Genomic DNA, 13657 nt, shown 5'->3' on the forward strand with positions numbered 1-13657 from the left:
GTATTTAATGGATGGTTGAATTAGAATTTTTATCCCAGTGCTTTGCGCTTAAAACTTTTATGAATCAATACAATTTAAAACTGTGTTTTCCTCGTTTATAAATTTTATTAATATTTGATAAAACAAACTGAATTTAATTCCAGTTTTCATCTCAAATGGTTATGATTTATTAAAAATGTCAATATCAATATTTCATCTGATACATAGCAAACGTGTTTCTTAAATAATAATCACAGATTATACCTACATAAATATGTACATATGCACCTATTTCAATTCTGGAATACATTATAATATATAATTTTATCCGCATGTAACATGAGTACAAAATATGTACCTACAAAGTATGAAAATCGAAATGCAACCCCTTTTTAAATAAAAGCTTCACCATGGATGATGTCCAAGCAAAGAAGGATAACAAATAAAAGTAGAACAAACATTCAATTAGTTTGCAAGGATATACGGAAACACTGACAGGTGGTGTCACTTACGATACAATAACACCTTTTCTATTCAACCACATTCTTTCCGCAGTATAAAAAAACTTACTCGCGCACATTACGTCTAGTTCAATGCATAATATAAAATATTTTATATATAACCAGGCATATAAATTCCCCTTATTTATTTTGTTGGCACATCCTACACAATTTTTAACGAAAGTATTCTTATAAATCAAGGAATATTTTATTGTATAATTTTAGTATATATAGGGTTTTTTAATAAAGGCTGGTAGATGTTGTGTGTAGATTTCATGGTGTTTGCCGTGTGGCACGTAACGCTGCCGGTACCGTCCTAACGTCACTAACGTGTCGTTTAAAAAAAAAAGTACGGACCAACTACGCCGCCGCGCCGCCGCCCGGCTCAAAATCCACACCAAAAGGGTACTTTTTGAGGATGCATTATCACCTGGTGAAACTCGCGTGTGTTGGTGTCGTCCCATATGCAGCGATTTTGCTTGTTAAGATATAAAGATGTTCTGTCGGCCAAAATTCCAACCGATTCTAAGCCTAGTCAGCGCACAAACGGCGGCGATTTTCGCGGCAATCTTGCGTTCCTTGAACGTACCGGTGTTGGCTGATTGCTTACTGCACCGATAATCTCAAATTTGGCCACCAAACGTTAAAGAGTCGACTGTGAAGAGCCAACACGTCTACCGTAAAATGGTCGCAATGCGCTCAAAGTTTTCGTTAACGGACGGTCATTTTAATAATTAAGTTTTATCATTTGAACGTGCTGTTAAATTCTGTAACTTGCCATGATGATTTGACATAAGGGATAGATTTGACAGGTGTAATCAAAACGTTTAGTACCCGTGGCATGATGATATGCCACCTAAAGTTTCTTTCACGTGTACTGCCTCTTGCGAGTAATTGACAAATTCTCCAAGGGTAATTCTTGTCATGAAAAGTGCTTTCTCAAATTTGCAGTTAGAATTCGGCTTAAAGTCACTAGGCCCGAGTGACCCAATAGTTGCAGTTACAATTGGTTTATCATTAAAAATTATTGAGCTTATTATAAAACTTTGTAGCTGTTTAAAAAGAATATTATGAGAAGTAGAAATTAATTATGGAAAAAATGGTATACATTTCGAAGTTTTTTCATATTTAAATTTGGATTACGAATCAGGCACACACATCCGAACTTCTGGATTTGACGGAAATTCTCATTCCACTCAATTTATGAAAGAGTAAGTGTAGTATTATAACATTTAAGAAGCTTCTTAGAGTTTTCTTAGATATTCCCAACTGCTGGTAAATGTCAAGAATTATCCTTTTAATGTATATGGACCCTTTAAAATCCATTATATTAAAGTACCTAAATGTTAAGGAACCATTTAAATATTAATCCATTACGAAGAATGTAGACTTTATTTCTCCATTGTCATTAAATTTAATAATGACTATTGATGTTTATTTGGTTTCCTGCAAGTGTGTTTGTTCAAATTTATAAGTGGTTGTTCCCAATTGTAGCCTTTCCCATATTTGTATACATACCTTTAAATGCAACAAAAAAATCGAATGTGTAATAGCTGAAAATGGACCCAAAAATCGAATGTAAATGCCAACACCAAGTAGGCATTAGCTCCTATTTTAGTTTTCATTTCTTTTTTTTTTTATAAATTAATTTTCCAGTGTTTTAGACTCGACCCAAACAGAGAAAATGATCATCAAATATTTTGCCAATTTAACTGCTCCTTTTTATCGTTTGGCAAGGCTCCAAGCCATTTGCTTTGTAGACGTAAAAGAGCAGCGAAAAATCAAACAAATTATTTCGAATGAAATGGGGGAGGTGGGTTAGGTACCACACCGTACATGTCGGCATCTCTGAGCCCCTGGGCAAATATTGGAGAGGACCATTTGACCATAATATTTAAATTTATGTCTCAAAGCCCTCCGGTGGTGGGATAGAATCATTTTTATCTTAAATTTAAATTTATATACCGGTTATTTCCATCTTTATTATTGTTCAGATAAAAAGAAAGAGAAGATTTTTTGTTCCACCGTCTGATTTTTGTATTTTCATCTACATCTCTCATTTAACCAAATATCTACTTGCTTATATTTTAAAATAGGTGTTTGAATGAGTTATTAATGTGTTCAAAATAATTGTTGTAATTTTTTGCAATTTAGAACTTTTCATAATTTATCGGAATCAAATTATTATTAATTGACCCTTGTGAACTTAATACATAAATAAGTTGAAAGCAAAATTTATCGAGTCTTTGAAAATGTATCACTTCATCATATCAAGCAATTTCGTTAAAAAACATCAAGTTTATCTATTTAGTTGACCTTCAAGGCAAATTACTGTTTGAACAATTTTAATGTTCAATATTCTTCTCAAATTATAATCAAAATCTGTCACAAAATATTTGTATGTTTACACCTATACAAACTGTATATGCATTTTTAATTATAAAGTAGATTTTCTTCCTCAATTTATTAAATGCTTTATTTTGAGTTCGAAAGTATCTTTTATTTTATACTAATTCCCTACACTAACGCCTACAATAATATTTCACGATATATCTAATTCAACAATATTGTTCAACGTGTAGGGATAGTATTGAAAATTGCGAAATGGAAATGAATGATGGTTTGATCGAACTAACACTTTATGGTGCAATATTTTATTCTTTCACTTTGTAGGCTTAAACCTATAAAATTTTAAATAAACATTTAGTTTCGCTTGTGTAAATCTATGGTTTGAGTGATTTTTTAAATCCGAAAAACCAAACCTTTTTAACCACTTATTCTCACCCCTCTTTATTTATTTTCTGGTTAAGAAACTTAATTTGTGTCTCCGTTTATACTCTGCTTAGTTTTGGTCCTTGATCTGCTTTAGTTTGTTACAAAAATAAAATTAAAAAAGTAAATGAAATTCAGAAACACGCCTGCAGACAAATGACTCCTCTTTTGAATTCATGACTCTCAAAAAATGTATAACAAAACATAACAGAAGTATGTTATGTTTTAAATAAATTGATGTTGTAGAAATAAGACCATTAAAGTTTCATTTCCATTTTAAATGAGCAATTTTATGACAACCAAAAATATCAAAAATTATAATATACATTACATATTTATGATTTCAGTTTTGTAATTTTATAAAAAATAATGTTAAAACTATTCATATGAACAATGTACGAGTATTGTATTGTGTATGTATGGTTCATTAGGCTAATTAAAATATTATCCATAATTCTTAATGCAGCTTCTTCTTTTTCACTTAACTTAACAATAATTTTGAAAAATATCTGCTTCCTAGAAAAATAAAATTAAAAGTATTTCATCTCGGCTTTCATTTCTTTTAAAATTCATTTTGAACATTTTTCATTTCTACTTCTTTTTTATTTTACAGTTTGGAGCAGATGTTTTTAAATATTTGTTTAAGAGTTGGAATAGAATTTCAAGACAAAATAATAAATAAATTCTTTATGGTGTAACATACACGTATGGACAAATAGTTCACATGTTTAAATTTGTTTGAAAGCTTAACAGGTATCATTTCAAAGCCAAAGGTATTGACAGCGTTGCTAATAATAATTTTACAATCTTCACTTTCTGTTGAAGTCATTTGACAAGATTCGGTTCGTTTTCTATTAATTTTGTATGTTGTTTTAAATATGATAACGAAAAAGTGTCCACATATTTGTTTTCAGACCTGTTGGTACTTTAATGTTGACTTCTTGGTGAATTTATTAATGAAGAAATATCATGGCTTGTTACATAAAGATATTGATTATATTAATGCAGTAAATGATTTTATTTGCTTATCCTAGTCGCAAACTAAGAACAATTTATTTCTTATCCTTATTATATAGGTACTAAAAAAGTCATTATGCAAAACAAATATTATACCTTCTCTGAAACTGAAGGCCTAATTAATTCGATTAACTACCCGAGGAAAAAAATAATTTCATCGTTTCCTTTCATTAAAGCCCCAATCTCGTGAACGTGCGAAACCACTTTGCATATAATTTGAATATATTTTTATAATTTCTATATACCTACCAGCACAGCAGAGGGATATATGGGCGAAGAAAAATACAAAAAAGCACGCCTCATCGAACTGATTTCGACACCACATTTCCGTTCAACAACGAAAAATGTGTGTTTTTGAATTAACTAAAACGAAACGAAACTTTGTGGCAAAGTTAAATGAATAGCTATGGTAGCATTTCCTTCTTCCTTCTCGATCCTTATATTACCAAATGAATAACATACAAAAAGAATTAATTTACAGCCTTTTAACTTAAATTTCATCAACACCTCCACCACCGCCGCGCCGACGGCCACATGTAACTATATATATACACATATACGCAACACAAAGAATCCAGCAGTCTCGGCTACGGAAAACAGGGAAACAACCCATAACCAGTCTATAAGGATGACTTCATTAAAAACCTTCCATTATCCTTTATTCAATTTGGTTTCACAGGCGAACGGCTAGTAGTTGGCTGATGGGCTGAATCGTTTCCATTTCAAGCCAAGCACATCAAGTTAGGTCCTGTAGTTGTAGAAGAGTAGGTATGGGGATTGTAAGCACTTCCATTTACAAATATATAAGGCGGTATTTCTGAAATAGCTCAACCGGATGTTAGTGAGTGATGGCGTAGCCAAGAACCAAGTTTTGTATGACAACAAGAGTATAAATGACTGCTTGTCAGTTGGTAGTGAAACAAAATGTATTAGGTTAGGGTGAATGTCATTAGTTGCTATGAAAAGGGGCTAAGTAATTGTTCTGCGAACAATCAAGTGTTCTTCTCTTTACTACATCTTTACTTTCAATTTATCCTGATGGCGTTGGTGCTTGTGTACGTCTTCTCATGAGCAAAATATATTCCTAGTAAATATTTGTTGTTTATATTATAGAACGTACATAAGATGGTTCTTCAGTGATATTTTTTGTAGAGATTTAGCTTAAGCAGACATATGAGGAGGCAGACATGTTGTACCTTTCTGTATTACTTGAACCTACCTTATTGTTACAATGAGTATATTTGATATACCTAATTAGTGTTAATTCTAAGAAGATACTTTTGTCAAAAGGTTAAACCATGTACTTAAATAGGTAGGTCCTAGAATTATTTTCAAGAATTTCCTTCAAGAGTGTGATATTAATACATGAATATTTACATGCGTATTATTATAATTATCTAGTTCCAATTCAAATTGGAACCAAACCAAAATTGTATCCCCAAAAAAATTATTAAAATTTAAGAAAATTATACTGCATTGGCATTCTCTTCCTTCACCTTTAACATAAAAAAAAAAAACAATTTAACTCACTAAAATATTTACACAATTTTACTGAAAGATAAATATGCCATAATAAATTGAGGTTACCCCATTATTTCATCAACTTGAAAGAAAGTCCATTTGCAAAAGTAGGTATTTATGTGTCTACAAAATAAAAATAAATTGAAAGCAAAAATGAAATTCACAATCATGAGAAAGGAATACATACTTTTACATCTTTTGTAGTGCAATTGTGTATGTATAAAATTGGGTACTTGCACAATGTACATGTACAGCACATCTTCAAAAGTAAGCCACAAAATAAAATTCCAAATAAAAGAATAAATACTTCTTGTAGGTCAGTTCACACTTATTCATTAAATATAGGCCGCTTGTTTCTGTGTTTTAAATTCCAAAAAATCTGGCACATATTTTATTTATCCTGCTCGTAGTTTACTTGTGTTCTTTGGTACTCACATTAAAATCGTGATTAAGAGTTTGTTCTACCATTTTACATTTAAATTTTAAAACTGCTGAAAAAAAAACACACGGACTTTAAAACATTCACGAAGGTCTAAGATGAAAACAAAATGTATGGTATATATCACGGTGTCTGTATAAGGTGAAATGGCAGATTATGACCGAACAGAATTTGGTAAATTGTGTTTGTTTTCATTTTTCAAGTATTTAAAATTACCTATGGTCATTGCTATTTCGCGATAAATGAATGACTCTTTTACAATTTATATCAAACTTGATTTTGTTATTTGATGTTTAAGGCAGAACTCTGACAGAAATTTGTAGGGTTGTTTACTTAAATTCGGTTTGTTTTGAACTTTTTTAAAACATATCAATTTCATCACAAATAGACTCAAATCGAAAATTAAAAACCAAGGATAAAAGGCTGAGATGTTTAACAGCCCATTAAAATAATTATTGTATTATCAAATTAATTTTTTTAAGACTTTACTAAATGTTCAATTGTGTTTTTTAAATGATGAACTAATTTTGAAGTTAATCAAACATATTTATTTCTTGTACAAAAAAATTATAATACATGCCAAAAACGTCATTTTGTTTGCAAATAATTACTTTGGCGTTGGCGGGATTGTCTTCAAGTTCTTTAAGATTTTCAAAGTATTTTTAGCCTAAGAGTTTATTTCCAGTGTGACAAAGTGTTAAGCAGTGGAATAAGAAGTGGACAGTTTCTTCTTGCACCGCACCCCATTATCGAACGTGATCGAAATAAGGCCATATTTTTTTAGTCGTGTTAAATTTTGGAAGTTTTTTTTATCTGTCATTGGTTTCTTTTAATTATCTGTTTAAGTTGACAGGATGGAATGTTTATACTTGATTCTATACATACTTAGCCAAGTGTCGTACCTATGCTAGACATATCGATTGTGTATTGCTTCAATTCCTGCAGATGGAGTTCTCCTTATCGCTTTGGTTATGCATGCCTATACATGCCATTCTTTGTATCCTTGTGAGGTTTTTTAGATTTGTAGCTTTTCCTTAAGTATTCTACCATACCATGATACCATTAGAAAGTACTGGTCAGATGATTCAAGAGTAGAATGTGATCTAAGCTCTTTAGGATCTCTCTAAAGTATTTTTACATAATGTGACATTTTCATCTTGTTTTTGAAGAGTACTATAGTGATTAGGAATTTCCCTGTCGGCAGTAGAGCTACTTCATTAGCGTAGGGTATTGCTTTCATTCATTACCAGTATCAAGAAAAGTGGTAAGATTACACCTCCTTGAGGCGTCTCTTTGTTAATATGATGTTGATCGTGATACTTTAATCTGTCTACCACCTGTTCGCTGTTTATCCTTCTGTTTTAACAATACATGATGTAGTTTATAATAGAATTTTCTATTTCGAGACTATGTTCCACATTGAACCATATGGACCTAGATGACATGTGGTTCCAGCAAGACGGCGCGGCGCGGCGCCACGTGCCACACGCCAAACGCTACGACAAACGCCATGACATCTAAACACAACATCTATCCACCCTTATTGAAAACCCCTATACATTATTACGCATTTTAAAGCCGTTTCTCAACTTTTGCCTTTAAAATAGTCATGTTGTAAAAAAAATATAACTTCAGCCCTGAGGTTTCTACGGATGATGTAAATGTCGTAAAGTCTCTGAAATATTTTAATATAAACGATGTGAAATTAATTGGTCTACAGTCTTTAGTACTAGTGTGGCTGGGTTTAACAGCTTTTGATACATACAAACTACTTCGAGCCACAACTTAGGAACATATCCCCATCTAAGACTAAAATGAAATAGATTGTTAAGGTGTGGAATTACGAAATCAGCACTTTTGTATAGCATCATATTAAAGATGCCGTTAGGACCAGGTTATTTGGATGGTAGGGAAGGGAAAATATCCCATTTTATCATATCTATCGTTACCGACGCGTATCGTCGTGACTTCATTTACTTAAATGAGTATAACGGTTTGGTTGTATAAAACAACATCTTAGTATTCATATCCAACTCTCATTCAAAAATGAGTAATCGCTCTCCAAAATTATTTTTTTAATTATATTTTATTTCCAAACTTTACTTTTTACGGATCTGGCCCGTTCTCAAAAAAACGCAACACAATTTTTTGCATAAATTCATAGCCTCTTGAGGGCGCGAGCAAAATAAAAATATTACTGTCCTTTAATAAACATAAAAGGTCACTGCTTCTTATCTTATTAGGGTTAGTTTTAGGGAAGCGCAACATGTCTTACCCTTTTTATTTTGAATCAACTTGGACAAAAGATAATATTATGTATTATAAAAAAAAAGGAAAATTATAATTATTTTTAAACAACATTTTTTTTTCCTTTCTTTGCAGAAAAATCAAAAAAGGCTAACGCAACTAAGTCAATTCATTACATAATTGTAATTCGTGGAATCAAATCAAGTTTTTAAATAAAATATTATTTTAATCATACATTAATCCATATACAATGTTACACTCGTCTATGGAGTCGAGAAAACAAAACACATTTGGAAATAATAAAATTAATACGAACACCAACAACCACCAGATGATAAATATAAACACCAATCCTTCAGTTACCCTGACAGAAACTGATATCCGTGATTCCTCAAGTAATGGCAATGCCAAACGATCTCAACCAACCATCTCCTCAGACCCTACAAGCATCGCCGCGTATAGATTACCAAAGCCATACGTTAGCAATTCTCAACGATCAAGGTTAGAAAATCCTGTGCCCAGTATGGAGAGTAACAGTAGTGGTGGAGGTGGTACTGGTACCACCGCAACAATCGGGAAAAGTGGCAGCTTTCGCAACAAGGAACGATCGAATGTCAAAAGTTTTAGTTCCTCAAGTGCCAGAGAGAGCAGTGGAAATGGAACTGCTCTTGTGAGTGCAAATGAGCTGAAAAGTGCAAGTGAAGTAGGTACAAATATCGCGGGTTGTGTAGTGGATGTGAAAACATCCGCGGAGAATCCTATTAATAATAAGAGCAGTAGCTTAAGTACTAGTAATAGAGTGAAACGCCAAGCGAGTGAAAGTGTAAGTGAAACTGGTGCAGCGGATCGCGATGGTAGCGTGAGTAATAGGCGACGACGGAACGTGGCCCCTATAACAACTCAACCTCAGCAAGGGCGTGGTCGTCGTGAGACCTCGACAACACCAACCAAACACCAACGACATTCAGACAATTTCTACAGCAGCCAATCGACCATGCATTCTGTTGGTGCTGGCAAATCAGCTTCTAGAGGAGCATCTTCAGGGCGCCACCGCCGAAAACACGGCAACCAACGCCGAAGCAGTCTGGTGTCTTCCACTGATGGCTCGTCGTCTTCTTCATCGTGCAGTGGATCGTGCAGTAGTGAAGATGGCGATTCTAACTCCACATCGTCCGGTGAGCCAAACCTGCCATACCCCGGATTTCCGGCAATAGCATTAAAATACTTGACTCAAGATACAAGGCCAAGAAATTGGTGCTTAAGGCTGATAACAAATCCATATCCTTTTCAAATCTACCGTCGTTTCGTTCTTATATTCAAGTTATTTTTTAATTATATTCAAACATTTCATTTTTCTCCTTAAAATAACTAAAACAACGACATACATAATTATTTCTTACGGAACTGGCCACAAATTATGCATGTACCTAAACATTATATAGAGTGATGAGATGATCAAAAATTATCAAATTTGTACTCAAATGTATATTTTCTCACATAATAACCAAAAATAATAAGTTCAAATTGATAAGCTTTTTTAAGAGTGATCTTAGAAAGCTTATCACCATTAATGACAAATTTTTACTCGGGGGTGATTTCAACTGCCGGCATCGAAATTGGGGTTGCAAAAGAGCAAACAAGTGGGGAAATTTGCTACTGGATATCATTATGAGGTATCCAGTAAGCTTGCTCTATCCAAATGGGCCAACATACTTCCCAACCAACAAAAAGTCTTTGCCATCAACATTGGACATGATCATTACGAACTCTCCTGAAATCGTTACTCAGCCTGTGGAAATTAACGCTCTGAGTTCAGATCATATTCCAATAAACTGTGATATTCTCCTTAATAGTAAAATAAAAGATGTGCAATACCTAGATTTTAAAAACGCAAATTGGAATAGATATAGAACAAAAATCAAACAACACCTTAGAAATACACCCTGTGATATAGATAGTATAAGTAGTTCCCACCAAATTGATGAAAAAATAGATTTTTTTACAAATTTCTTACTGGAATGTGTTGAACAGTCAATTCCTAAAAAATCAAAAACTACGAGAACATCTGTTCTTCCACAGTACATTTTAAATTTAATTAAGCTAAGAAATAGATTTAGAAGTCAGTGGAAAATATATAGACAAGTTAGTGATTTTAATGAAATGAATATATACACAAAACAAATAGCCTTCGAAATTTCTAAGTTCAGAAACAAAACATGGAATGAAAAACTTTGCAATCTCGATCCAAATTCAAAACCATTTTGGAAAATTGCAAAAGTACTTAAAAATAAAAATAAATTTGTTCCTCACTTAGAACACAATAATACATTGCTAATTACTAGTGAAGAAAAGGCAGAAGTTTTTGCAGATTCTTTTGAAAACAATTTTAATAATCCGTTGATTAATGAACCCAGTTCAATTGATAACGAAGTATATGACACAATAAATGGCTTAAACCATACTAATGAATCCTTACCCACAGATTTCTTCGTTTCCAACGAAGACATAAAAGATATAATACGTAATATGCGTAATAATAAAGCACCAGGAATAGATTCTCTTAAAAATATTTACCTTAAAGAGCTACCAATCATTGGAATAACATTTGTATGCTTTATTATTAACGCTTGTATCAAGTTGCAATACTTTCCAAGTAAATGGAAAACCGCGAAGATCACACCGATTCTCAAACCAGAAAAACCACCAAATAACCCAAATAGTTATCGTCCAATAAGTCTGCTCAGTAACTTAAGCAAAATATATGAAAAGGTCATAAAAATTAAATTTCTGTATTTTCTTGACACCTCGAATGTCATACCAGACCAACAATTTGGTTTTAGACAGGGTCATAGCACCTCACACCAAGTCCTTAGAATTTGCAGACACATTAAAGAAAAAATGAGTGCAAAACAGTCTACAGGTCTTGTCCTTTTGGATGTTGAAAAGGCTTTTGATAGCATATGGCATGACGGGATACTTCATAAATTAAAGTTATTTGGTTGTCCTTTATATCTCGTAAAAATAATACAAAGTTTTCTCAGAAACAGACAATTTAAAGTAAATATGAATAACATACATTCATCATTAAAAAATATATCGTCGGGTGTACCCCAAGGATCAGTATTGGCTCCATTATTGTACATTACCTACGTTGCTGATTTTCCAGAAATTTGGAATTGCGAAATAGCAATGTTTGCCGATGACACCGCTATTTATAGCTCAAATAATTTTGGCCATGAAATTGAGAATGACTTGCAACATGGTTTAAACAAAATCTACGATTATTTTAAATCATGGAAAATTAAGCTTAATGCTGAAAAAACACAGGCCATATTTTTCACTAGAAAAAGAAAAGCCTGTGCCTTACCACTTGGTCAGCTTAAAATTAACAATTGTGATATCCCGTGGGTTAATTCTGTCAAGTATCTAGGTGTATACTTAGACAAGACATTAACTTTCCGTGACCATATCACAAAAACCCTAAACAAGATAAGTATTACTACTAAAATGCTTTACCCCCTTATATGTAGGAAATCACCCCTGAGTAAATCAAATAAGATAATCCTCTGTAAAGTAGTTTTTCAAGCTATAATTTTGTATGGATGTCCAGTGTGGGGAACTTGTGCAAAATCGCACATTCAAAAACTACAAATTTCTCAAAGCAAAACTTTGAAAATGATGGCAAATCTACCTTGGTTTTTTTCCACTCAACTCTTACATAAACAAACCGGCGTATATCCAGTTGCAAGAAAAATTGAATTTCTCAACCAAAAATTTAATTTAAGATGTAGCGATTCTAAAAATGTATTAATACAAAATTTAATAAACCAATAAATGTATATAATTTATTTATTTATAAATATACATGTATATATGTTTTTGTTGTATTATTATTTTTTTTTGTTTAAATTATTCATTATTTATTTATTTATTTTCTTATATGTTAATTAATTTATTTATTTATATTGTCTATATATTTATTATTTATTCCCTGTTACAATTATTATTTAAAATCGCAAATATTATGCCCCATAGCCTGGCAATTCCTTTAGATCTTAAGTTTTATTTTTATTTAGTCATTTTTTCCCTTTTATATAAAACCCTGCATAAAACATATTAAATGAAGGTTTTAATCATAGTTTTCCTTCAAATGTAATTTTCAATTCAAAATATCTTTAAAATATTATAAAATTTTTCAGTTGTAAGATATAAATTAAATATCAAATCTCTGAGCAAGCTGCGTATTATAAAAACAAAAACAATTATTTGTAAAAAGCATTTATCTATGAAAATAAAATATCTATCTATCTAAATTGATGCACTTGCATAATTTCGGGGGTTACATTTTTAAGCGAATAAATATATTACACTGTGGTAGAGTGAACTTTTACTTTTGAAGTGAGCATAAATGTGTTCACATTTTATGGTACTTTGGCCGACCTCGAAAACCTCAAGTTATTTAAAAAAGCAATTTTTCTGCAGCACGTTTCAACGATTTTTATTTGTCTTTATTAACTTCCCATAGGAAGTTATTGTAATGGGTACGATTTGTCAAATTGAAATGTTTGACATTTCTCGACGTTTAAAGGTCCCTAGAGTCGAAATAATTTTTTTTTAGAAAGATGTCTGTGAGTGCATGTCTACGTACGTTCGTACGTCCGTACGTCCGTACGTCCTTCCGTTCTCGACGTTTTTTTCGTCGTCCATAGCTCAAGAACCAGAAGAGATATCGATTTCAAATAAATGTTGTTATACAGATAATAAGGCAGAAAGATGCAGAAAGGGCTCTCAAGAAAATTACGTGGGTGTTTTTTTTTACCATAGTAGTTTGAAAAAAAGATGAACATTTTGGTTAACCCTAAATGTCTTACGAACCAAAAACGCTGTAGACTTGAATTAAATTTTATATAATATATTGAAACGTGATATCAAAGAAGTATTATTTATACAAAAAATAAAAAACAAAAAAATTAATAAAAGTTATTAAAAATTGATTATCGACTCAAATATCTTTTCAAAACTTTGAGGTATTGGATTTAATTTACTTTTATCTTTCAAAAACCATTGTTGTCAACATTCAATAAAATTTTGAAAAAAATCGAATTAACAGTTTTTTTACAAAAAATTAAAAACCGAAACAAAATTAATAAAAGTTTGTAAAAAATGATTTTCGACTAAAATA

General features: G+C 31.9%; 1 protein-coding gene and 1 long non-coding RNA gene across 2 annotated transcripts in view; one reads left to right on the forward strand and one right to left on the reverse strand.

Moving 5' to 3' along the window:
* LOC129947020 (voltage-dependent T-type calcium channel subunit alpha-1I) overlaps positions 1 to 13657 on the forward strand; it is a 190280-nt gene that overhangs the window by 71693 nt on the left and 104930 nt on the right. The window contains exon 2 of the mRNA XM_056057425.1: positions 8611 to 9753. Coding sequence (XP_055913400.1) covers positions 8726 to 9753 — 1028 coding nt within the window. The 5' untranslated portion in view covers positions 8611 to 8725. The remainder of the gene's footprint in view (positions 1 to 8610; positions 9754 to 13657) is intronic.
* Positions 5483 to 6567, reverse strand: LOC129947022 (uncharacterized). Its single transcript, XR_008781676.1, has 3 exons — positions 6445 to 6567; positions 5977 to 6280; positions 5483 to 5912 (listed from the first exon to the last, which is right to left on the reverse strand). It is a non-coding gene; the product is annotated as an uncharacterized LOC129947022 (long non-coding RNA).

This window comes from Eupeodes corollae, chromosome 2, assembly GCF_945859685.1.
Source record: "Eupeodes corollae chromosome 2, idEupCoro1.1, whole genome shotgun sequence".
Classification (NCBI taxonomy): domain Eukaryota; kingdom Metazoa; phylum Arthropoda; class Insecta; order Diptera; family Syrphidae; genus Eupeodes; species Eupeodes corollae.